We start from the raw sequence: 27,493 nt of genomic DNA, 5'->3' as shown, positions 1-27,493 counted from the left end.
AATTTTTTTTTTGAGTATCCTGGCTGGGATGGTTTAGGCAAGCCCTATCTCAGAAGGTAAATAGGGTCGGCCCTGGTTAGTATTTGGATGGGGGACCACAAAGGAAGTCCAAGATCACTATGCAGAAGCAAGCAATGGCAAACTACCTCTGAAAATCTCTTGTCTCAAAAACCATACAAAGTTGTAAGCTGGCTGTAACTTGATGGAGCTTTCTATCTCCTCCTTCTGTGCACTTAATCACCAGTTTGGTGTAGTGGTTAAGTGCACAGCCTATAATCTGGGAGAACCAGGTTTGATTCCCCACTCCTCCATGTGTAGCTGCTGGCGTGACCTTGGGTCAGCCACAAGTTCTCAGTAGAGCAGTTCTCTGAGAGCTCTCTCAGCCCCACCTACCTTACAGGGTGTCTGTTGCAGGAAGAGGAAGGGAAAGGAGATTGTAGAGATGCTGAGTAAAGGGTGGGATATAAATCCAATCTCTTCTTCAGTTACCCTCAGTGCCTTTCGGCTCCTTTTCATATTTTATGGCAATGGTTCAGGCTTGCTTGATTCAGTTTAGTGCTTCACAAACTAGCCTGGAGGTAGCTTGAGGCAGCAACCTAGGGTTTGTTCATGATGGGTGTGTGGACCTGGTTAACTGTCAGGCTCATACATGCCCTCCCTCTTTTCTACCCTTGTTACATGGCCACTGAAGATGTAAGTCATCAACTAACTCCAATTTGTCAGCATGTCTGAATGCATGCACCTGAACAAAATGAGGCTTTCTTTTTTCACAGTAAGTGGGATCGTTATTCAGGACTAAATCCTAGCTAAGAATGATGCACTTACGCTGGAGTAAATTTTGTCAGTTTTCAAGGTGCCACCGGTCTTCTCTTATATTGGCAGGGCAGGGAAAGATTTTGTTTAGTATGAGCCTGCCCGGGCTTGTGTTCTTTGTGGCATTGGATTTGGCTCTAAAGTTCCCTCCTTTTGTGTACCATAACTTAGATCAGGGGTGTCGAACTTATTTGTTATGAGGGCTGGATCTGACATAAATGAGACCTTGAGGGGCCGGGTCATGTGTGTACCTATTTAAGATTAGGTAGCAGAGATATACATTTTATAAAGAACACAGACAAACACAATTTTTTTTTAAAAAAAAAACTTAAAACATGCTTTAAAAGTTAGCACTCATTGGTCTTAAGGATGCTTTCTTTGTATTTTTCCCATGGGATCCAGGGAACTAGGCAAAGGAAGATCTGGTTCTTTCCTTTCTTCCCCTTGGTGGGGGGAGCCTCAGCCGATGGAGAAAATAGAGGTTTTGCGCTGTAGCTCCTGAGCAATTGAGCAAGCCTGGCAAAGCAAGCTGTTATGCAGAAGGAAACAAGAGAGAGGGAGAAGGAAGCAGATGACAACCAGTTGCTCAGGGGCCTGATAGGAGCCTTCCGGGGGCCTGATTTGGCTCCAGAACTGCATGTTTGACACCCCTGACTTAGATGCTTCCTGGTTTGCAGCAAAGCACATGTGGCCATTACATCTAAACCAACAAACTGTGGTTTGGGCTTGCAGGTCACAGGTTTGCTGTTATGGTTTGAAGGACAAGTTTGCAAATTCTGATCCAGCAACAAATCTCGGTTGTTGTAAATCATGAAATACCTGTTCATAACGAGAAAGGGAGAGGGGTTGTGTGAGTAGTCGCCAGACTCTTCCTGTGCTGCTTCATGCCACATTGAAGTGACTCGGCACCACTTGTGAACCTAGCTGCCTCATTCTCAGACCCAGGAAAACATCTTTGGTAGGCCCTGCTTTCAAAGTAAATTATATTTGTGAAAGTTGTTTTAGGGTGAGTGAAGGAAAGACCCAGGGCTTATTTTTGTAGGAAAAGCCCAGCAGGAACACATTTGCATATAAGGCCACACCCCCTGATGCCTAGCCAGCTGGAACTGTGTTCCTGTGCATTCCTGCTCAAAAAAAAAAAAGCCCTGGAAAAGCCTAATATTTGTGAAATACCTTGATTCTTTTTGCTCCTAGATGAGGCTGCAGTTACTTTTTTTCATCTGTTGTTCACTCAAGAGTTTTTTAATGAGAGCCCATCACTTATGACTTTACATTGTTTTTTTTTTAAAAAGTAAAGGTGCAAGCACCAGTCGTTTCTGACTCTTGGGTGATGTCGCATCACGATGTTTTCACGGCAGACTTTTTAAGGGGTGGTTTGCCATTGCCTTCCCCAGTCATCTACATTTCCCCCCCAGCAAGCTGAGTACACATTTTACCGACCTCGGAAGGATGGAAGGCTGAGTCGACTGGCGGACTCAAGAGTGAGTCCGCCAGGATCGAACTCAGGTCGTGAGCAAAGAGCTCGGACTGCAGTACTGCAGCTTTACTACTGTGCACCGTGGGGCTCCTTTATGTTGTTTAAGACATCGTTAAAAACACCTTATTTCTTTTGTAACTCGTTTTCCTTCTCTTATTGCAAAAAAGAGAGGAAAAGTTTACCACAGTTTCAAATAAAACTGTTTTGTAAAATCAAACACCAGCCTGACTCCCAAAAAGAATCCAACTAAAAATGTCCTGAAAGGTTTCTCAGGGAAGTACGACCTTGGAGCAGGTACCACAAGAAAGAGGCAGCCACGAAGAATTTTTTGCCATCTAAAAAGAATATCTTTGAATCAAAGATGGTGAATGGAGCACAGGATAATATTGTACTAGAACCAGTGGAATCAAGGGGATGAGACAGCTTGATGGAAGATAAGTCTGTCAGTGGCTACTAACCATGATATTGAGGGGAGCCTCCACATTCAGAGGCACTAAGCCTCTGAATTTTAGAGCCAGGAGGCAACATTAGGGGAAGGCTTCAGCCTCTATGCCCTGTTCTTGGCCCTTCAGAGGAACTGGTTGGCCACTGTGTGAGACAGGATGCTGAACTAGATGGACCATTGGTCTGATCCAGCTGGTGTTTTCTTATGTTGTTAACCAGCTTGAAGTGTTACAGGTTAAAATCTGTTTCCAAGTATTCAGGAATACTACAGTATTTGAGCCATCCTGAGATAATGGGTTTATTGAAGAGTGCTCCCTTATGTATAATACAATTATATGGAAACTACTTTCATGTCATTTTATGTTAGGCCTGTGCAACTTGTGACTCACTATGCTAAACATCAGCCATGAATAGTGGTGTGTTGGTGGGTACCAGGAACTGCTGGTCTTGAGGATTGTTGATTCTCTTGGGGATAATAACGTAGAGCTTTTCTGCCACTAAATGGAAGACTCATTAACATTTTCTGTCAAGTGACTTTTGGGAGCTGTGCTGAAAATTGTGGACTTAAACCTAGTTTATTCATAGAGATCTGTTTCTGCAAAAGATAAAGTAAGGATTTTTTTAAAAATCGTTGGTTTTTTTGGCTGTGAAGCAAAGTAGGGAGACAAAGACTAAATTTATATCAAAAGAGAATCTGGGCATGCCGGTGTTACCAGTTCGAAGCATAATTTTTTTTAATGTTTCAGATTCCTTTAAGCAGGTAGCAGATTTTCTAATTCTCTGCCGCTGTATGAGAGTTTTTTTGTTTGTTTCTTCAGAAGAGCGTGAGAAAGAGGCAGCTGAGAAAGAAAAAGAACTTGGCAGCCGGCGTGATAGTGTCAATCGGGCAACTGCCCCTTCGCATACAATTACAAGAGTATCTTCTGAGTAAGTAGGCTGATATTTATTTTAGTATTTTCTACCTGTCCATTTAAACTGCAGATGCCAGGGACTGAACCTGAGACATTTTGCATGCAGAGCTGATGCTCTATCACTAAGCCATATCCCCTTGAAGGGGAGTTCTGGAGGAAAAAGTGTGGGCCAGCAGTGATCCCAGTTGTTGGACAGCTGTTTAAAACAACAATGCATCACTCAGCTTTGTATAATTCTTTATAGGGATTCAGAGAGTAGCGAAAGTGAAGACAGTTCAGATGAAGAATTAATTGGGCCGCCTGTGCCACCCCAAGGACCAGTGGAAGAAACTGAGGATGATGAGCTCATTGGACCACCCCTTCCTCCTGAGTACGAGGGCAATGAGGAAGAGGATGAGGAGGATGAGGAAGAAAACATGCAGGATGAAGATGAGGTAAGTTTTTTTTTTAAGTTCTCAGAGTCTTAAACTGTTCTCCAGTGTTAAATTTGCTGCTTTATTTGCAAGAATTTCACTGCGACCCTTCATCCTCCCCCAGCTGCAACCAGCTCAAACTAGGCTTCAAGCAAACTGGAGCCACCTTGACAGACTGCTGGAAACCTACTCTGTATAGTTATGACAATACCATTGTTAGATATTCACTTCAGCATCTTTGTCAGGCTTAGAAGGGTAAGGGTGCGGGAAGGACTGTGCAAAGTTTTTCCAGGCTTACTCATCTAAATTGGGGACTGCATGGATTTGGCCCTCCTTACCTGCATCTGAATAGCCCTGACTAGCCCAAGGTCATCAGGTTTTGGAAGCTAAGCAGGGTCACCCCGGTTAGTACTTGGAGGGGAGACCTTCAAGGAGAACCAGGACTGCTGCTTGTGGAATGACCAACCACTTCTGCTTACCTGTTGCCTTGAAAGCCCCTGTTGGTTGTGTGACTTGTTGGCACTTAATAACTATTATCTGAAATGATGACAGTTTCTAGAGAGTCGGTGAGATGGAAATGACGTTCTTCAATGCATCTGCAGCTACCCACTTAGGTTTATTTCAGCTTCAACACAAAACCAGGGCTTATGTGAACTGTGGGAGGTTTGTGGTGTCAGGGATCACTTGCAGATAGTTGATGAAACTCTGGTTTGCTGCTGGTTTTGTTGTCTTCTCCTCAAGAAGACCTGGTGGTATCCCAGCATACATTACTATTAAGGCAGAATTTGTAATAATTTGGAGACTTCCTGTAACCATTCTTTATAAATAGACATTCTTTCTTGATTACTTCAGTGATCTGGAAACTGAATTTTCATTGTGCTGCAATTTAAATGTGTGTTTACAGATAACTTTTTACCAATGGATGCTGAAGGAATGTGGGTATTCTGACCATCTAAGTTACTGGGGAAATTCCCTGTGGGCCACGGATCATCTGCCCTTGAGCCCCCAACCCCATTACCTCCTCTCCTGGGGCATTTCCCTTCTTAGCATCAACCCTTCTCAGTGAATCCTTGGCTTTGTTCTTCATCCTCCTCCACCTGCATGCTGCAGTAGCCTTGATCAGTCCCCACTGTGCAGCCCAAGCAGAAACCACGGTGCTTGACTTTGCCAGGGCAGTTCCACCTAAGCCCACTGGCTAAGAGCTAGTTTGGTGTAGTGGTTAATAATAATAATAACTTTTTATTTGTATCCCGCCCTCCCCGCACAGGCAGGCTCAGGGCGGCTCACATATTGTAATGATAAAATCACATATTGTAATGATAAATCACATAAAACAGTAAAATTAATATGCAGTTACATTAAAATTGACATTAAGGTGCTAATAGATCTTAATTCAGTAAAAGAGAAGAAACATACACAGCAACATTATCTTAGCTCGGTATGGGCGAAGGCTATTTTGAAGAGGTATGTCTTACAGGCCATGCGAAATTGATTTACACATCGCAGGGCCTGTACCTCCTCCGGGAATTGGTTCCAGAGTAGTGGGGCCGCAACGGAGAAGGCCCGATCCCGGGTGGTCTTTAATCTGGCCTCCCTTGGCCCAGGGATATTCAGCTGGTACTTACCAGATGACTTCAGTGCTCTCTGGGGCTCATATGGGGAGTGGTTAAGTGTGCAGACTCTTATCTGGGAGAACCGGGTTTGATTCCCCACTCCTCCTCTAGCAGCTGCTGGAATGGCCTTGGGTCAGCCATAGCTCTCACAAGAGTTGTCCTTGAAAGGGCAGCTTCTGGGAGAGTTCTCTTAGCCCCACCTACCTCACAGGGTGTTTGTGGGAGAGGAAGATAAAAGAGATTGTGAGCTGCTCTGAGACTCTGAGATTCAGTGTGGAGGACGGGATATAAATCTAATATCATCATTAACATCCTCATAATCAAAATGAGGCTGGTGAGGACAAACCATGGCTATTGGAAGTAGAAGAGAAGGTATCCTAGCAGATGCAGTGGCCCCAGAAGCCAGGATGTGGTACAGGAAGGGTCATTGTAGGAAGGCAGCAACATGACTGACACAGGAGCCCAGCCAGGGCAGGGGGGACAGCAGGTTCACTCTGGAGATTCTCATCCCGATTGGTCCCTCCTGGCTATGGAGCAAGAAGGGGTTCAGGCACTGTTCTTCATGGTGTACCACCAACCTGCTGGTGCAGGTGCTGACTACACCATGGCATCCCAGGTGGATTTCAAAATTGTTTTTGTTGAGCAACAGATAAACAGCTTTCCTACACCAGTGTTCTTATCCAGTAGTAATTTCCACAGAAACCCTGACAAAAGAGGAACGAAAAACCAGGAGAAGGAGCTCCCAATGAATCACTTGCTGATGCTTTTAAGGACTTTGACATGTAGGTGTACCATAAGATTTTAGAAACAACTATTGAAAGTTTTAAGGGCAAGATTTGAATTTTTAAAAACAGAGCATTGTCTGCTTCCTGTATCATTTGAATGAAGTTATCAAGAAGTTATCCTTCCTTGAAGATGCTCTTTAGAAGCTGAGTGTAGTGCTTCTGAAATCTAGTGAGGAAATAAGCAAAGACAAATTCCAATCAGAGGTTTTAAGTCTGGTAAAAGGCTGGGACAAGTTAAAAACATTGCTGCCTGATGAACACATGTTAAGGTACTGAGAAGAGAGACAGAGACCTAAAACTCCCAACAATATATTCTGGGAAAGCTGTGAACTTGGAATGCCATGAGAAATGTTCTATATCGGGGGTGGCCAATGGTAGCTCTCCAGATGTTTTTTGCCTACAACTCCCATCAGCCCCAGCCAGCATGGCCAATGGCTGGGGCTGACGGGAGTTGTAGGCAAAAACATCTGGAGAGTTACTGTTGGCCACCCCTGGTCTATATGCAAGCCGTGCTCCAACTGCACAGCGTGTGTCTGTCATAGTCTGGAACGTAATATCAAGTAAACTCACCATGCTAGCAAATTATTATGTCTATTAAATAGTATACAATTCTTTACAGTTTTATAAACACCTCAGTATTTTACACAACTTTTTGATAACACCAGTGTCACAGACACTTAACAATGGTTACAAACAATTTTCCAAAAGAGCTGTGAAAATGCTATATGAGCATGTGACTTCAATATGGTTGCAGTGCTTGCTAAAATCCTCTCAACATTTGTCCCCTGGCAGTATTGAATGTCTGCACGGTCTGTTTCGGTCCTTTCTCAAAGGGATGTGAATTCTTTGAGTATGCGGTGTCTTTATTGGCGTCCTCTGTCTTGCCCCATCGTATCTCACTACACTGACCAGCTCCACTTGTCCTTCTTTTACTACATCATAATTCAAGTGCTCTGCTCACTTTTCTCTATGCACAATGGCTTTGTTAAGTGTCTGTTACACTGGTGTTATCAAAAAGCTGTTGTGTAAAATATTGAGATGTTTATAAAACTGTAAAGAATTGTATACTATTTATTAGACATAATAATTTGCTAGCACGGTGAGTTTACTTGATGTTATGGATTTGTTACTCCCGTGGTTCCAGTATTTGTTATTATAGTCTGGAATATGGCAGCTTGTTCTGCTGGTGTGCAAGAATATATTTTGCACCTACAGAACTCCTGATGCTTTCAGCTACTCAAGCAGCACACGAAGGAAATTTTTCAGGCCTTGAATTTATCACAGATAGGCTGAGGAATACTCTAAAAAAGGGGTGGCCAAACTTGCTTAGCATAAGAGCCACATAGAATAAATGTCAGATGTTTGAGAGCTGCAAGACGTGGATGTCATATGTTTGAGAGAAGGAAGGAAAGAAGGAAGATGGAGGTGGAGGAGGTGGAAAGAAAGCAACTTTAACCGTATTCTCCAAGCCACCGGTTGGTTTGGCTTGGAGAAGTGATTTAAAGAGACAAATGCCTTTCTCCAAGCCAGCCAACGAGGTAGTGGGAACTTTGAGAGCCACACAATAAGTATGAAAGAGCCACATGTGTCTCCCAAGCCACTGTTTGGCTACCCCTGTTCTAACAGCTAAGCCTTTGGAAACACTTGTTTCAATTTCTGTTGAAAAAGTTGTTGTTACCTAGACCACAATGCAATTATTGATCTCATGTCATTGAATAGCTGTACTGGCAGTTGTTCCTTGTAGTCTGGCAGGGATGTTATAGTGCTGCAGCTGTAAAATAGTTTTGCAAGGGTTTTTTTTTTTTTAAATTGGTTTTGATACTGTTCATTTGTTTTAGAGCTGCTGTGTTTGTTGAATGTGGTTTTTGTTTCCTTTTGTAATCTGGGAAGTTCCTGCTGACAGGCTCTCATGTTTCTTTTGGATATTGTAGCAAGAGGAGCCACCTAGTGGCCATGTGATAGGTGCAGGTAAGGTATTTGTACGCTACTTTGTGTGGCTTGGCAGTAGATAAAAGCCAAGTGTAATTCTGGATCAAAAGCTACCAAATCGAGATTGGAGAGACTAATTATTGTTAATTAAAGGAGAAAAGGGAGGTGGTGTGTGAGGTACATTTCTTCTGAATTGTCTGATTGCCACTGTATTTTGGATGGAAGGGTTTTGCAATGTAGGATAGGCCATGATGCAAAATGATACAGTAGAACATAACGTTTAAGAATTTAGATGCAGGATCTCTTCTCACTACTGGCTTTTATTTCCCTTGGCTGAGGAGAGTAAAGGCAAGGGGGACAAGCAGGAACACACAAGCCCTGAGACAGTTTTGTGGGCATGGTGGTTGAAAGTACCATGGAGTCACAGCTGACTTATGGTGACCCACATAGAGTTTTCAAAGCAAGAGATGAACAAAGGTGGTGGTTTTGCCATTGCCTGACTACCTGTAGCAACCCTGGACTTCCTTGGTGGTCTGCTATGCAAATACTAACTGAGGCTGACCCTACAGCTTCCGAGTGCTGATGAGATCAGGCTAGTTGAGGGAGAGGGGTGCAAAAGGAAATTTATTGGATTACATTTCAGACAGCCCTGCGGCTAACGTTTTGGACTGTAATTTCTTCATGTTTGGCCTACATGAATGAGAATGGGGGGAAAGCTGTCAGAACTCTTGAAGTAATGGAATAGCTTATGCTCCTTAAGTATACAGTGGTGGAGCCTTATTTTTAAATTTCCCTTCACTTTTTTTAAAAAAAATCATGCAAATAGGAAATCAACCTAGCAGTGATTAGCTTAGCTTAAAACCTTTCTAACCCTGACCTGCATAACCCAGGCTAGCCCAATCTCGGAAGCTAAGTAGGGTCAGCCCAGGATAGTATTTGGATGGGAGACCTCCAAGGAATACTGGAATTATGAAATTGCAATGGAAAACCACCTCTGAAGTCTGTTCCTTTGAAAACCCTACAGGGTTGCTGTAAGTCAACTGTGACTTAGAATCATAGAGTTGGAAGGGACCTCCAGGGTCATCTAGTCCAACCCCCTGCATAATACAGGAAACTCACAAATACCTCCCCCTAAATTCACAGGATCCTTACTGCTATCGGATGGCCATCTAGCCTCTGTTTAATAACCTCCAAGGAAGGAGAGCCCACCACCTCCTGAGGAAGCCTATTCCACTGAGGAACTGCTCTAACGGTCAGGAAGTTCTTCCTAATGTTGAGCCGGAAACTCTTTTGACTTGATAGGTTCTCTCTCTGTGTGTGTTTTCTTTCTCCTTTCTGTGTTTATTTTTAGTCTGCAGGCAGCATTTGTGTGGCAGGATCATTAAAAATAATAAGTCTGGACTCTGAAGTGGTACAGTCCAGTTAACCACTTGTTTCCCTATGAGATGTTGCCAGGATATTCATAGTAGCACAACACTTACTTTCAACTGTACCAAATAATTATAAACACAAAAGTAAACTTCTATTTTAATTTGAGTGTCAAAATGCTTGATGCTGAGCATTAGGTGCAGGACTTGAAAGTGATGACAGTACTTGGACAAAGGATATTCTTTGCTTATTCTCTTGGGAGGGTCCTTTTACGAGGGAATTCCTTTGGGGAACAAGAAAAGGAGGTGTTTCCTTATGTTGAACATTCTAGCCATTTTGTCAAGACAGCAGTAGCTCCTAAACACCCAGGAATTCTTTTAGTTTGTGGTTGTCCTCTAAATCCTGACACACATTCTTTGTTGGCAGCTTTAAGTTAGTTTCTCTTTCTTCTGCCCTCAGGTTTATTTCCCTGACCATTTAAGTGCTCAAAACTCTTCAGAGTTTGTTAATTTGAAATATATTTAAGATAACAGGTCTCCAGTTGTTATTCACAACAGTATGAGCTGGGTTTTTTTTTTGTTTTAAAGTTAGGAATACAGAAATCCTATGAACAAAAATAATATTTGTAGTGGACTTTCACAAATCATATGAATTGCTTTCTCCAAAGCAACATAGCAGCTGTAAAATTAAGGACCAAGGGTCTTTTAAAGCAATTTTATGAGGCTGTTAGTTGATCGAACTGTATGTAAACCTTTAATTTGGATTGCTGAGTGCTCTTTGAGTGACATTTTGAAAATGCTAGTGCTATTTAAAATATTTTGGTTTCCTTTTCAGTCACATTTATGAGAATTTGTTAATGAATACTTGTGCTGTGTTGTGTGCATAGAGAGAGAGAGTTTGTTTAGAAATCTTAAATTCAATGCAACTATAAAAGTCATTCATTCACCATATTTTAAGGGAGGGTTGTTCGTGAATAATAATCTGTGTATAATTTATCTGTTATAACAGTGAAATCTGGCATTCTATTCCTGCATTTCATATAATATCTATTTAGTACATTTTATCCTGCCCCTTTTTGTAAGGAGCTTGGGGTGTTGTATGTCACTTTACCTCCTTCCATTTTATACTCATATTAACCCTGTGAGGTATGACTGGCCCAAGGTCACCCAATGAGTAGCCATGGCAGAGCAGAGATTTGAACCTGGATCTCCCAGATCCTTGTCTGATGCTCTAAACCACTGAACTGTGCTGGTTCTCTATAGGTTTGCTGCAGATGACGTCCTTCTCTTCCTACCATTAAAAACTAAATGTATTGGATGCAGCTTTTGCTAAGTTTTGCCTGATTTTGGTCAGACCCTTGCCTCCTTCCCCAGCATCCTGGGTTGAGGGAGATGAGGGAAGGAATGTTTCTTGCCATGTGGTAAAAGTATTTACATAGCCTATAGAATGGAGTATAGGGTGTCTGGGTGTAGGAGACAAGTCCTGTGAGGAAAGTCTGAAGAAACTATATGTTTAACCTGGAGAGAAAAAGACTGAGGAGGAAAAAGAATGATATTGGATTTATATCCCGCCCTCCACTCTGAATCTCAGAGCGGCTCACAATCTCCTTTATTTTCCTCCCCCACAACAGACACCCTGTGAAGTGAGTGGGGCTGAGAGGACTCTCACAGCAGCTGCCCTTTCAAGGACAACCTCTGTCAGAGCTATGGCTGACCCAAGGCCATTCCAGCAGGTGCAAGTGGAGGAGTGGGGAATCAAACCTGGTTCTCCCAGATAAGAGTGCACACACTCAACCACCACACCAAACTGGAAGGACAATTAATTACCCTCCATACAAAAACCTGAAGGACCATCCTGTGGAAAAGGGTGAAGAATTGTTTCCTCCTGCTCTGGAAGAGAGTAAAGATTAGAGCTAAAAGGGCTCAGTTTAAAGAAGAAGAGACTGGATTTATATCCCACCTTTTATTACCTGAAGGAGTTTCAGTGTGGCTTACATTCTCATTTCCCTTCCGCTCTCCACAACAGATACTGTGAAGTAGATGGAGCTGAGAGAGCTGTAACAGAAACTGCTCTTGTGTGGAACAGCTCTGAGAAAACTGGTGATTGACTCAAGGTCACATCAGCACGTGCATGTGGAGGAGTGGGGAATCCCAGATAAGAGTCAGCGCACTTAACCACTACAGCAAACAGTTGAACATTTAAAACATTGAATATCATTGGAAGGTGCCATACAGGGCATCTAGTTCAGTTGGAAGGGGCCATACAGGGCATCTAGTTCAGACCCCTTGCTCAATGCAGGATCAGCCTTAAGCAGTTTGGAACCACTTACTTGGGTCCTGGAGATGGTGAGTTCTCCTTATAGCAGACTTCTTCAAGCAAAGGCTGGGCAAGTTGCCTATAGGGAATACTCTACTTTGGATTTCCTGCAGTGACTAGACTAGACGGCTTCTAAGGCTCCTTCCATCTCTCTATCAGTGACTTGAAAGTCTAATCCAACCAGTTGGTCTTAGTTCATGGTATTAACAAAGCTAGTTTTGTTTTTTAAAAAAATTCTGGCTTTCACTTAAATGGCCAGTGTTGTGTTGCATTTTTGTGCACTGGAATGTGTTTCTAAAACCGGAGTTGGAGACAGAGTCAGTCCCTTTGGCAAGGACAAAGAGTATGAATCAGCGAGGATAGGTGACATGGATGGATAACAGCAGGTCCTTTGGCTGAAGATAGCAGTAGAAAAGACAAAACTTTTCACCATGACCTTCTCCTTCTGGTTTACAAGTTGGATCCATGGCACATTTATTGTTTTAAACTGGGGAAGCATTTTGAAACAGCTTGTGATATTGGATGCAGAGTCAACTGCTTAAAAAGAAAGATGCTGTTAGGATAACTGAAGTCCTTTGCATGTTCCTTATTAATTCTGCAGAGTAAGAAAGGACAAAAACCTTGGTTGCAAGATACAAAGAATCCTTTCTCTGCAAAAGATAAGTCCGAGATTTGAACACTGCATCCTCACCAACCCTTTGAATCGGTAAAGAGTGTACCTTAGAATTGCCTTGATATCAATTGCCTATATTTTATTTTTTCAATTTCTATCCCGCCCTCTCTGGAGCAGGCTAAGGGTGGGTAACAACAGATCAAAGAACAATAAAAACCAGTAAATATATAATCATAAAAACAGTTACACAATTTAAAACAGTTAAAAGATGGCAAAGCATAAATAATTGGCTATAATTATATAGCCCAACAGCTGAAGTAAATAAGATGGAGTCGGACAAGATCTATACAATACTCTGCATGGGCAGATGGATGGGCAGTTTTAGCAGGGCTCTTTAATTCAGAGCAGGACAAAAATACAAGAAAACATTGAATTACACATTATCCTTTGAGAAAATGTTGTATCCTTCCCCAGTACTGGTTAAAAAAAAGAATGCAAGTGTTTTTAAAATAGTGATTTCTTCAAGAACCAGGCTAAGGAGCTTGCCACTTAAATGTTCTTTTTTCTTTGCTCAGATAATAAAGTGAATTTGTCTATTAGTCAATCAGTTATATTCATGTGATTCCTGCTCAGATGGTTCAGTGGATAGGGAATGATACTTTGGTTTGATCAACTGTACTGTTTTGATGCTGTGAGGGAGGATGCAAGCAGTGCGATAATCAGATCTATTCCTCTTATGGTCAGAAAAAACCCCCTCCTTTATTATAGGCTGGAATTTTCAGGCTGGATTCAGGTGGGCAGTCATGTTGGTTTGAAGCATTAGAACAAAGTTTGAGTCCAGTGGCACCTTTAAGACCAACAAAACTTTTGTGTGCCATGTACACTTCTGTAATATATCTGAAGAAGGGTGCATGAACACAAAAGCTTATAGCCAGAATTAAACTTTGTTGCTCTTAAAGGTACCACTGGACTCACACATTATTTTCAGGATGAGTAGTTCTCTTGAGGGATGGCATGTCGCATTTTAGTAGACCAATAAGATGGGTTTGTTAGGATGGCATGTTGCATTTTAGTAGACCGATAAGATTTTTTTTAAAGCCCTTACTGTACATTCTGTGCTACAGTTGTTATAGCAGCGCCAACCTCACGGCCTCACTGGATCTCTTTATTTCAGTCTCTTCGGGGTATTTTACTTTGTTATTATCTGATGGAAATAGAATTTACTTCATAGGGGACCACAGCAGCTTTGTTTGTTCTTCCCAAAAATATAGGCTCTTGAGAACTTTAACTTAAACCACAGATTTATTATAACACAAAGTCTTTAACTTGGGGATAAGGGAGATATTTATACAGGCTAACACGTTGCTCAGTTGTTTCAGGCTTTACAATCACTTTTTCTTCCTTTGAGTTTCTCAGTTACACAGTTCACAGTTTCCCTATAACTTGCTCTCTCCACCTCTAGCAAAGGCTTGGCCTCTTGGGAATGATGTGCCAAGTCTCACCCCTCGACTGGAGCCACTACTGCCAGTCCTTCTGGTGTCTCAGACCCACATCCACTCCCTCAACCACCTCACTAGATCTTCAGAGTTGTCTATAGGTGTCTGTGACCGTTCAGGTCTTGACTGACTCACACACACACAGTCCTCTTGACTGGTTTTATCGAGCTTGCAGTCTCTGGAAGACTTTCCCGCCACTGTCTCAAGCTCCTTCACAGGATCAGCTGCCCTCCCAGCCTCGGTCAAGCACGAACTGACCCACTCAGTCTCTGTCAGGCCCCAACACTGACAGACTTCTGACTGAATGACTGCCTCAGCAGATTCTGTCACTCAACCACTTTCCCTCCCTGAGAGCTCTGAGCACTTTGCCCCCACCCTCAGGTCACCTGACGCAGGCCCTGTGCGTCTTCAGTTTCTGGTTAACCCCTAGCTTTCCGTCACAGTTGTATATGGTGGTGGTTGAGTTACATGAATGTTGCTTCATTTTATTATTCATGCAATTTGTTTTAAAACCATAATGCATAATTATTTTGAGAGAGATTTTATTTCAGGCTGCACCCATAGTGATCCTACAAAAGGAGGCCATGCAAAAGTTTATGAAGAAGCCTGAAAAGCTGAGAGATTTGGAAGTAAGACTTGTATGCTAAGTGCAGATGTCCTTTTCTTTTGTCCAAGAGACTGAAAGAAATATTGATGGGAAATCATGGCTTTGTCAAAAATATTATTTTGTGGTGACAAGCTTGAAAAGCCGTGAGATTTGGAAGTAATACTTGAGCATAGTGCTTGAGTTGTAAGGGCCTGGTGAGATTAGTGGAGGAGCAGAATAAGGCATGTATGGAGACTTCCATGGAGCACCAGAGTGGATAGTTCAGTATTACTCTAGATTAGGCCAACATTCCTACTACACATTCATGTGAGACGTCTCCTGCTCTCAGGCTTTACTGATTTGTGACCAGGGAAAGGCCTAGTAAGGACAGTGCTTCATTTCCCAAGGCAGAAATAATCAAGAAGTATAGGGTTGGATCCAGTGCTGCACAAGTGGAAAAGAAAATGTACCTAGTATGGTTCCAGTAGTGCAACAGCAGCACATAGTGCTTTTTTTGGTAAAAATAATTTTTAATTTTTTTTTGCAAAAATAGTTTTTATTACAGATTCATATTCTCATGGTGTGTATCACAATGCATTACACATTCCTGTCTCATTAATATACTAAATTAGGGGTGTCGAACTCATTTGTTATGAAGGCCGGATTTGACATAAATGAGACCTTGTCGGGCCGGGCCATGTGTATCATAAAATGTAATGCCAGGTAGCGGACATATAAACTTTATAAAGGACACAGACACACAATTAAATAATTTTTAAAACTTAAAATAAAACATGCTTAAAATATTAGCATGCTAGCAATATTTTGTTTTACATTCTCCGATAAATGTCACCTCTTGCTATGAATTATTGCATCAAAAACTGCAGACAGTGTCTGTGCTGTACCAGTCTTGAATATGTGCTGTTCAGGTGTGCACATCTGTAAATTTCAAACCTACTTTTGATTCATTGAAATTTATTACAGACATCTCATGGTCAATGTTTTGAGCCTAAGACCCAGAGGAACATGAAGCAGCTGGGCATTGTAAGCTTTTGTACACAAGTTGCTTCATGTGCTGGTCAAGAACATGTGAAGGCACCATGGCACAGACTAAGGGCTATGTGCTTGTCTGCAGAACTATAATCTTTCCCAGAAAAATGACTACAACTAAAAAAAAAATACAACTTCCCTCAAAAAACAACTACAAGAACAGAGAGACAGCCATGTACAGTGGTCAGTGTCAGCCTACTATCTGGGAAGTCTACATTCAAGACCCCCAATCAAAGGAAAATGTGAAAGGAAAATTAAGGAAAATTTGCTGGGTAATCCTGGGGTAGAACACACTAATGCTGATATTTCTCTTCTAAATAGTTCACATGCTTTCTTATTGAGAAAGACTGGAGGGCATGAGTACAGTGAAAAAGAGGAGGGGAACCCAGTTACACCCATAACAAGCCCAACAAATCTCTTTCTCTCTCTGTAGCAAGGAAAAAAGCTCATACCTTCACTAAAACGTTGCTAGTCTTAAAAGCGCTCTTTGTAGCTCTCCTGATGGTAGGGACTGCACAAAGGAAGCTCTAGCTCTTTCTTTCCTTCCCTGGGGGCACAACAAGGAGGGGAAGGAGCCTCAGCCATTCATTAGCAAATTTAATCACCCAGCAGAGCTATAGAGCCAAGCTTCCATATTGGCTGAGGCTGCTCCTCCCTCCACCTCCCTTTGGGAGGATTGGCTCTTGGAGGATTGGCTACATCAGGGATGTGTGGCCTAATTTGCAAAGGAGCTCCTGCTAGGATTCTGCCCCTGCATGTTAGTGAAGTTTCAAAACTTCTTGTGAGTTTCTTTTCTTCTGTTATTGTTGGGAAAAGCCAAAATAGAAAGTTTTTTCTTCTACAACTGTTAACAAAGCAGAAGCAAAGGTTTCAGTGAATAGACCTTCTTCAGCCCGCACCTTCGTTCTCCCCAAACCAGGGCTTCACATACCGTTAGCAAATACTCATCATTTGAAGCTCTGGTCTCAGTCAGTTTCAAGGAAAGTAATTCCAACCCTCTATTGCTGGTATCCCTAGAAGCCAGTTCGCTTCGGCTTTTTTGACAGTTATAGAAGAAAAAACTTTCTACTTGGCTTTCCCAACATTAACAGAAGAAAAGAAAATCATAAGGAAGCTTTGAAACTTTATTGACATGAAAGACATTGGATACTGTGCATGACTTGATATCTCTAATGTTCTTGTAATACAATAGTCTTTTAAATTGTAGTGGGAGTTATATGTCTGAATGATTGACTTATATTGAACTATTGTATGGTGCTACACAGTTTATTTTTCTGGTTTTAATATAAATTTCAGCAAAGTAGCATTATGGCACAGTAGAATGTACAACAGTTCACGTGAATTCACTTAATTTGTTTTTTGAGACTAAATCAAGAAATACCTTGGTCAATGTCTCACCCAGGGAAAGATAGTGGGGATAAAATTGATTTTATTTAGTACAAGCAGACAGTGAGTAGTTATAGTAACGCTCACGCAAGGACTGTTTTGCATGTGGAACACTTACGTGGGATCCAGTCCCAATAACAGTCTGTTTGTTGCTAGCTCAAAAAAAGGGTTTCATCAAGCTTGCTGTGTGTTGTACATTTTAATTCTGTTTCACAGCTGAATGCATTGGTACTTTACCTCTTCTACAATATAATATGTTATCTAGGATAGTCCATGCACAATGTGTTCTGTTTCCACCATCACTTCTTCTAGGTTGTGTGCTTGGTCCAACTTTTCACATAATCCATGAAAGGGCAGGGAACATGGCCCACCACACTCCATTTGGAGGATTGAATTTTATGTACCCTGAACTGCATAGTCAAGGCTAGCCTGATTTCATCAGATCTTTGAAGCTAAGCAGAGTCAGCCTTGGTCCGTATTGGGATGTCAGACCACCAAGGAAAACCAGGGTCATAATGTGGAGATAATGTGGCAAATCATCTCTGAACATTTCTTCTCTTGAAAACCTCACTGAGGGGTTGCCATAAGTCAGCTGTGACTTGATAGCAGACACAAACACACATGGAGTTAGCTAACTGACCTACACTCTCTGGGAACAGCTTGCAACCCCTGAAAGCTCAGGGCCCTCATCTATGGATGTGACATCAAATGATGGAGGATCAAGATGGAATCCCATCCAGCAACAAACATGCCATCATGAGGTATGTATTCTATATAAGCGGATGTCATTGTTAGGACGGGGCTAACAGCAGTTAGGGGAGATTATTACATATGCAAGCAGTGTGAGCCCCAGTCTAGGGGCTGGCATGAGGGTTTCTAGAACCTAAATGTCATTGTGTAAGGAATATAAATACATTGACTAATCCTGCATCTGCTGCCCCTCATCTCTGATCAAAAGAACCAAGCTATATCCAAGAATTTTAGAACTTTGGCAGAGCAGAAGTCGCAACATGGCTTGGTATGGTCCCTGATAACATAACTGAACTTATGTCAATTGTTCTAATTGAAATGGTATTTGCAGAAATGGGGAGCTTAGAGTTAGTAGACCAACAGTTCCCCAGTCTGGTCTGACATGAAAGGCAGTTACAGTTAAACGCACTGAAATACATAGGTGAGTTCAGGGCTTTTTCTTCTAGAAAAAAGAGGTGCTGGAACATGAAATGAAGGAGAAACACATGGGTGCCCCTCATAAACTTTTAAACTTTTTTTTGAGAATTTTGTTTCCACAAAGAGGTTCTGGAACTGTGTTCCCCCAGGAAAAAAAGTCCTGGGTAAATTAATGTGGAAACAATTTCTGATCTTAACAAGAGTACCTGCAAGAAGTAGATTAGGCCTAAAGGTATATTGGTGCTGACAGAAGAATTTGTATGCTTACCACTTGGGGACTGGCTATTTAGAGTCCTGAAGCATAATGAAGCTTAGGACTCTGTATCAGGGCCATGTTGTAGGGCATCAAAGTTCTGTGATAAATTAATTTATATCCCTACCTATCTGCAAGGCATCCTACACCATTCTACTATCCAGTTGTGGTCAGATTCCTTCTCATGTGCCATAATTGCTGAGCATGCAGTAGAGGACCCACTTGGACTGACCCCTGTTGAGCTTGGTGGGCCTTATTTCTGTACAAACATGCACTGGTTTGGGCTGCATGAGACTGAGGTATATAAGGAATAGCCAGGTTCAAATCTCATCTCAACTATGCCTTCACTAGGAGACCTGTCCTATCTGCTTAGGAATACCGAACCCCTCATTGGCAGTGTAGAGACAACAATACCTTGCAAAGTTTTTTTTTTTTTTTGAAGAATTGCTGAGAGAATGTATGTGAAGAACTCTGAAAACTCCTAAAGCACTATACAGATGTGAAGTATCAAAACAGGCATGACCCTGTCGACTGGGTGGAACTGTGAATGGCAGGGGTGGAATTCTAGCAGGAGCTCGTTTGCATATTATGCCACACACCCCTGATGTAGCCAATCCTCCAAGAGCTTACAGAGCTTTTTTCCCCGTAAGCTCTTGGAGGATTGGCTACATAAGGGGTGCATGGCCTAATATGAAAAGGAGCTCCTGCTAGAATTCCACCCCTGGTGCATGGTATCCAAATGGGATCTGCTCTGAGCTCTTTGAAGGAAAACTGAGCTATAAGAAAAACATGGCATGATTAAGTTAATGTAATCTGCATATCAAAATGGAGCAGTGGCTAAAGGATGTTGTTGGGGGAGCGTCTTGTATCTCAATCTGAATGTGGTCCACAGAGTGTAGATTTAAAAAACTCTGCACTGTGGGGCTAGGTGTGGATTGAGATCTTCCTGCAAACTTGATGGGTGCACTCGTCAAAAAACTTGAAGACAGGTGGCTAATTTGCTGAGGGAGGAAACAAAATCTATAGCTATCTAATAAGCATATCTTGTTTCTGAACACTTTTTAAATTTAGGCAGCATCTTACTGCCTCTGGCTGGTCTGGAAACAATAATTAATTACCAGGCCTTGAGCCCAAATGTTAGGCATTATTTCCCTAAATCGACTGTCCTCAAATAGTGGGAGAGGCTATGGTATTCTCTTTCTTTAAGATAAGCCATGTGGGACTCGCAAGGGAATTATTCCTTCTAAGACTGAAGCAAAAAGAATTGATCTCATGGAAGTGAGAATAGAGGTGGGCACCATTTTTGTCCTTCCTGGTTCTATAATAATGAAATAAGGTCTCTATTCCTTCTTTTGATGCTGTCCATGGATATGAATAGGCACACTGAGGGAGTAAATGATAGGTATACCAGCTTGTTCCTTTAGGGAAGGAGGTGAAGCCAAGGGCAAGAAAATGACCTATGTCATTGGGTCACGCTGATTGCAGCCTCTTTTCCCAACTACTGCTTCTACTCCCAGACTTCTCATGCCACATTTCAATCTTTATCCAACTAGCCCTCTCTAGTCTTTCCATCTTTATTTTGTGATATATAGGGACCACTTGTTTGAGAGTTCCACAGGTTGATTTTTTCTGCCAGATGCCACCTGCCTCTTGGTTCTGTTGAGTAATCAGGTGGAAAGAACAGAGGAGCTAGGGCATGCATTTACTCTGAACAACATTTGAAAGCCTTCAGATCTGACATGCTACCCAAATCCCAATATTGCTCATTTAAAATAAAATATTACATGTTTAATGATCCTGTGGTGGCCCAATATAACCAACCCTTGATTTCTCCTATTTAGAAATGATGGAATTGTATGTTGCGTAGTAGAATCAACCTGTCTATATTTAATTTACATGAGAGGGGGCATTAATTAGTCTGAAAGAGCAGAGATGTTAATATACCCAATCTACAGAAGCAGAATTGTGCCTGAATCTCAGATTTTGGGTTTTTTTCCCCCTCTTTAAATACTGTGTTGTTAGTCTTTGGCAATTTATCGTCCTATCACATTACAGCAAAAATCCATTGCCATTTGACAGTTCATACTGTGGCTTAAATATTAATGTATTGTAGGCAATTTATGGGTGGCTTGGGAGAATTACTAATCAAAATGGTAATAGGATTGGAACCAGCTGTGTATGTATGCTCCATATGAAATTGTCTCTCCTTCCTTCCTTCCTGCAATGAGTTAGACATGTTGTAATTTTTCCTCAGATTTAAAAACACCCAGGGTTTTTCATGAATTTTCTGGTTGAGTTATTCTGTTTAGTTCTGGCGTCTGGATGAATGAAATGTGTTTCTATTGCGGTCTTTATAATGAAATCCTAGGCAGAGTTAAACACCAGTCTAAGCCTATCAATTTCAATAGGCTTTAACTGGTAGAAGTGTGTAGAACAGCATGTTGGAGTCCTAAGAACACTTCACTTGGAGTAAGCCTATATAGGATTTCAAACAGATCTGCTTGGGATGGCTGTCACAATGAATCAACTTTTTTTAAAAAAAAATCAAGAAATGAAATAAAAACTTTTAAAATTAATAATAAAGTGGTATCCCCAGTTAATCAACACACACAGATGTTTAAATGTGAGTTATTTTAATATAGTTGCTTTCAGAAGCCATGGTAGTATTTTAAGAAAAGGAATGCTTAAAAAAAATTCATATGCAGATGTATGCAGTTAACTAATTGACTCACTCATACCATGAAGCACCGTAAGATTTCTTTTACTTGGGTGACAGCTCTGAGTATCCATCCCTCAGTGTTTGATGTTCTCACAGCCATCTGGCATAAGTATTTGTATGATGTTGTCTTGAACGATTTAAAAGGCTATGGAACAGGAAACATCTTGCTCTGCTGGCTTGCTCATCCTTCTGGCTTATCCTTCCAAAAACTTCAGTGCACTCAGTGGATATCAGTTAATTTAGCTGCATCTTCTCCCTTTCGCAGTTGCTCAGTACGGTCCCATCTTTACAGGAAATGCTGGTGCAAGGGAGGTATGAGATTTACACTGTGCATTTGTAAATTTAGAGTAGAAACTGACATATAGAAAGAAATTGGCATATAGAAGTTGGTTCGTTCATCTGAGCAGTACCATTTGAAGGGAGGGTTGCCAATCTCCAGGTGAGGCCTGAAAATCTCCTAGAATTGCAGCTGATCTCCAGACTGAAGAGATCAGTTCCTCATATGAACACATGAAGCTGCCTTATACCTCGGTCCATCAAAGTCAGTATTGTCTACTCAGGCTGGCAGTGGCTCTCCAGGGTCTCAAGCTGAGTTTTTCACGCCTACTTGCCTGGACCCTTTATAGTTGGAGATGCTGGGAATTGAACCTGGGACATTCTGCTTACCAAGCAGGTGCTCTATCACTCAGCCACCATCCCTCCTCCTCAACAGAGAAATGGGTACTTTGGAGGGTAGACTCCATGGCACAATCTGCTGCTGATGTCCATCTTCTCCCCAAACCCCATTCTTCTTTGGCTCTACCCCCCAAAGTCTAGGAATTCCTAACCCAGAGCTGGCAATCCTTTTTGAAGGTGCTGCCCTGCAAAAGGGTGGATGAGACCAGCGGCATTGTCTGTATTCCGTCACTCTCTGTTGTAGTCCCAACCTGGCTAGAATAGCCTACCCGGTGAGGTCAAGAGAAGTCTTGCTTTTATTGTTTCATAGAATGTACAAGATGGAACTTTCCAGGGTGGCATTTCTATGAAGAGGATATTGTTGCAGTTGTTAACATTTGTTGGTTAAGTGTGCGGACTCTTATCTGGGAGAACCGGGTTTGATTCCCCACTCCTCCACTTGCACCTGCTGGAATGGCCTTGGGTCAGCCATAGTTATCACAGAGGTTGTCCTTGAAAGGGCAGCTGCTGTGAGAGCCCTCTCCAGCCCCACCCACCTCACAGGGTGTTTGTTGTGGGGGAGGAAGGTAAAGGAGATTGTGAGCCGCTCTGAGACTCTTCGGAGTGGAGGGCGGGATATAAATCCAATATCTTCTTCTTCATCTTCTTGTTGAAGTGACTTTTACTGTATTTGTTGTTGGCTTTAATTTTATCATTTTCTGTGAGTTTTTGCTAGAAGAGCAAACTGTAAATGAAGTAGATAAATAATGTAATAGACAAACAGTGATTCTGTAAGTTACTTCCAGTTCTAACCAGAGTTATGCCCTTCTAAGTCCGTTGAAGTCAATACGCTTAGAGGGGTATAACTTTGTTTAAAATTGCACTGTTAAAATAAGACCATTTTCCCACACAGCTTACCATGCAGTCACGTTCCTGTTCTCTCCGCAGCGTCTGTCGGATTTACCATTATCTGCACCGGAGTTACAGGAAGTGCCGTGGCTTTTGCGCAGCAAACGTAAACTGGGTTTTAGCGGTTTACGTTTGCTACCCAAAAGCTGCGGCACTTCCTGTAACTTCGGCGCAGATAATGGGAAATCCGATGGATGCTGCGGAGAGAACAGCAATGTGACCCCGTGGTAAGCTGTGTGCGAAAACGGTCTAGGTGTCTGACAGTACAGTTCTGTGCAGACTTGCTCAAGTCCATCGAAATGAGCAGGCTCAGACTGGAGTAACTCAGCTAACGATTTCCATGTGAAAATATTCTAAGTTGTTCTATCCTATCATTGCACAAAAAGATGCTTCAGTTTCCCGGTAATGATGTTGTAAAATTTTTGAAAGGCATTCAAAGGATTCTATGATTTCTTTTTTTCTGTAGAAGTGTTTCATTTCAGCAGAGCAACCAAAATGGGTCTGCTTCAGATCTAAGGGCAGAAATCTAATGAAGTTTCTGCAGTCAGCAATGCTAAGAGAAACTAGCCAAATCTTCCCTCTGTGATTGGGGAGGAGGGAAGTTTATATCTGCCTTTATATTTTTTCACCTCTCATTCAGTTCCACTTAAGTGAAAATTTTAACTGAAAAATATCGCCCTATGCACATTATACTTTGAAATTGTTGTTGTTCAGTAGCACAGTCAGGCCCAACTCTTTGCAACCCCATGGACCAAGTCATAGGATCATAGAATCATAGAGTTGGAAGGGACCTCCAGGGTCATCTAGTCCAACACCCTGCACAATGCAGGAAACTCACAAATACCTCCCCCTAAATTCACAGGATCTTCATTGCTGTCAGATGGCCATCTAGCCTCTGTTTAAAAACCTCCAAGGAAGGAGAGCCCACCACCTCCTGAGAAAGCCTGTTCCACTGAGGAATTGCTCTAACTGTCAGGAAGTTTTTCTTAATGTTGAGCTGGAAACTCCTTTGATTTAATTTCAACCCATTGGTTCTGGTTCTACCTTCTGGGGCCACAGAAAACAATTTCACACCATCCTCTATATGACAGCCCTTCAAGTACTTGAAGATGGTGATCATATCACCTCTCAGCTACCTCCTCTCCAGGCTAAACATGCCCAGTTCCTTCAACCTTTCCTCATAGAACTTGGTCTCCAGACCCCTCACCATCTTTGTCGCCCTCTGCCATTCCAGGCCCTCCTATCTTCTGACATCCTCCAAAGTCTGCTTAAATTTGTGTTAGTTACATCAGTAACACTGTCCAGCCATCTCATCTTTTGCTGTTCCCTTCTTCTTTTGCCTTCTGTCTTTTTTGAAATACTTTGAAATACAGGTTTCTTATGACTGAATCTTCAAACCTACCTTTAGTTTAGTAATTGCCTATAACAATGGCCAGTCATCTGTGTCCTTTGGCTGTGACTCATGCTCTCTTAAGTAAAGAGTACATTTCAGTGCCTCCTCTGTTTGTCTTGGTTCTCATTTCTTCCCCTTAAACTATAATTTGATATTCCAGTTTTAGTGGAAAGCTTTATTTGTGGTCAAATATCAGTTTTGTCTGAAAAAAGCAGGGAGGGGGTGTATAATGGCACTTGAATTATACAAGGAGTTGGTCACTGGAGAACCATAGTTTAGATTGAAAACCTTTTAGAACAGATTTGATTCTTGACATACGCCCCAAAATTTAATTTTAATCTAAACTAATTATAGGGCTGAAAAGAAATCAGGTCGCATGGAGCCATTTTCTTGGACTCACAGAATGGCAAATAAAAGCAGATAAAATGATAAAAAAGCAAGAGCGGGATAAAAGGATAAGATCAAAGAAACTATCAGAGGATACAGAGGCTAGGTCAGGCTTCTCAGATCTCAGAAGTTTAGCAGGGTCAGTATATCCATTGGTCCCCATAGGGTATAATGGAGAATCAGTTCAGAGGCATCTGAGGCTCGGGGGGGGGGGCGTGTTTTGAGATAGGGGCACCAAATTTGCAGCATAGCTGCTGGTGTGTCTCCTCAAAATCCTGCAAGTTTTAAAAAGATTGAACCAGGGGGTTCAATTCTATGGGCCCCCAAAGAAGGTACCCCCATCCTCCACTGCTTTCAGTGGAGGAAAAAGCATTTAAAGAGACCACAGTCTTTAAATGCCTTCTCCAACTCACCTCACCGCCACCACAGTACAACTAAGGGAGTAAACTCAGAAGAGATTTAAAGCAGGGGTATCAAACTCATTTGTTATGAGGGCCAAATCTGACATAAATGAGACCTTGTTGAGCCGGGCTGGGCTGTGTCGGGCCAGGCCAAGTGAGTACCTGTTTGAGATTAGGTAACAGAGATATAAACTTTATAAAGGACATAGACAAACACAAATAAAGATTTTAAAAAAAAACCTTAAAACATGCTTAAAACATTAGCACTCATTGGTCTTAACGGTGCTTTCTTTGTATTTCTCCTACGGGATCCAGGGAACTGGGCAAAGGAAGCTCTGTCTTTTCCTTCCTTCCTCAGGGGACCAGGAGAGGGAGGAGACTCAGCCAATAGAAGAAAGACAGGTTTGGCTCTGTAGCTCTGCTGTGTGATTGAGAAAACCTGGCAAAGCAAGTTGTTCCTCCCCCCTTCCTCCCCAAGGGAGGAGCCTCAGCCAATGGAGAAAATAGAGGTTTTGCTCTGTAGCTCTTGTGTGATTGAGCAAGCCTGGCAAAGCAAGCTGTGATGCAGAAGGAAGCAAGAGAGAGGGAGAAGGAAGCAGATGACAGCCAGTTGCTCAGGGGCCTGATGGGAGCCTGCCGGGGGCCTGATTCGGCCCTCGGGCCCCATGTCTGACACCTGTGATTTAAAGAGACCGTGGTCTCTTTAAATGGCTTATCCAAGATATTGAGAGCCAGTTTGGTGCAGTGGTTAGGAGCACGGACTCTAATCTGGGAGAACTGAGTTTGATTCTCCACTCCTCCACATACAGCTGCTGGTGTGACCTTGGGTCAGTCACAAGTTCTCACAGAGCCGTTCTCTCAAGAGGTCTCTTTAAATGCCTTTCCAAGCTGCGTCCAAATAAAAGCCAAGTAATATCACCTTGAAAATAATAATAATAATATTGGCTTTTATTCGGGCTCAGCTATTTTGGTAGCCAGATCAGATTCTCTAATTTTGAACACAATGAGGTGTGATATGGCATGAAGTTTGAAATTCTAGTACATAGTACAGGTTAGTTGCATCATACTACCAATGTTAAATAAATGTTGTTTCTTGTAGCAGCTAGCCAGGGTTTATATTAACATTCAGAAGAGTACCATCTGACACAAATCCTCAACAATACACTGCCTATATATTTTTCTTGACAGTTTTGAAATATTCTTCTGAGATGTTCTTAGTTTTCTGGAGGAAAGAAATTTGTGTTCATATATAGGCATTTTTTGTAGGTTGGGGATATTTTTAGTGTATTCAATAATTTAGAAAGCTTAGAGTGATTAAAATGAAACGGGTCACATTGAATCTTTGTAAATATTTGCCTGTTTTTTAAGAGGTATTATGCCAAGACGTGTCCCCGGAGGTTGTTATCTTAATTTTTGTTTTGATTGAACAGTTTTGTTTAAAGCTCAGGAATCCTTTGGATAGCACAGCTGATGTTCTGTCACCAGAATGTACTTCTAGGAACTTGTCCTCGGAATTCAGAAGGCTGGATTTGCATATTATGGGTTAGATCCTGTGCAGAACCGTGCTCTTTCTTGCCTTCCCTTAATCCCCCCTCCTCCAGCAGTCACTTGTGAGTGCTGAGAAGACCATATGAGTGTGTGTTTGAGAACTTATGTGAACTAAAAGCTGTGGGAAAAGGGTGACTGCAGTGGAGTGGTCAAAATTGTACTTCTTGATTAAGCAGAGCCTCTGCTGCTGGTAGAAGGCCTGTTGCACTGGTGGGAAGAAGGCAGAGGATCTGACTATTTGTTTTAGAATAGGTAGAGTTTGTTTTAGACAGGGTAAAGAGGCTTGGATCCATCCGTTGCATATTGATCCTAGCCAGGACTTTTTAAAAACAGGAACGCACAGAAACGCAGTTCTGACTTGCTTGGTGTCAGGGGTGTGGCCTAATATGCAAATGAGTACATGCTGGGCTTTCGCTACCAAAAAAACCCTGTGTGAAACAACGGGGTGTGACTTGATATGCAAATGAGTTCCTGCTGGGCTTTTTTGGTAAAAAAAAGCCCTGATCCTAGCTCTGTCTGGCAATGATCATGCTCAGTCCATGTACAGAAACAGCCTACTCAGTTTGGAAGGTATTTAAAAGTAAAGCTTGGCCCAGAGCTGTTATAATGACCAAGCTAAATGACCATTTGGGGTTGAAGGAATTATTGACAGGGCTATGCTGTAGATCCAGTCATCTTTTGAGGCCCTGCTCCAAGTCACATGGTGATTAGAATTTTGATCTAAGATGGGGGGATGGTGGTGGTGGGAAGGTCTGCCAAGTTGCATGTGACTTATGGTGACCTCATAGGATTTTCAGTGCAGGAGGAGTTCAGAAGTAGTTTGCCATTGCCTACCTCTGGGCAGCAAACCTGGACTTCCTTA

At 42.1% G+C, this 27,493-nt stretch overlaps 1 protein-coding gene across 1 annotated transcript in view; it reads left to right on the top strand.

Annotated features, from left to right (window-relative positions):
- The window catches only part of WDR70 (WD repeat domain 70), a 151,860-nt gene that overhangs the window by 6,122 nt on the left and 118,245 nt on the right, over positions 1–27,493 (top strand). The window contains exons 4-5 of the mRNA XM_060236068.1: positions 3,553–3,661; positions 3,890–4,079. Coding sequence (XP_060092051.1) covers positions 3,553–3,661; positions 3,890–4,079 — 299 coding nt within the window. The remainder of the gene's footprint in view (positions 1–3,552; positions 3,662–3,889; positions 4,080–27,493) is intronic.

The sequence above is a fragment of the Heteronotia binoei genome, chromosome 4 (genome assembly GCF_032191835.1).
Source record: "Heteronotia binoei isolate CCM8104 ecotype False Entrance Well chromosome 4, APGP_CSIRO_Hbin_v1, whole genome shotgun sequence".
NCBI classification, from domain to species: domain Eukaryota; kingdom Metazoa; phylum Chordata; class Lepidosauria; order Squamata; family Gekkonidae; genus Heteronotia; species Heteronotia binoei.
The sequence above is the reverse complement of the archived record's forward strand: the minus strand, read 5'-3'. Positions and strand labels throughout refer to the sequence as shown.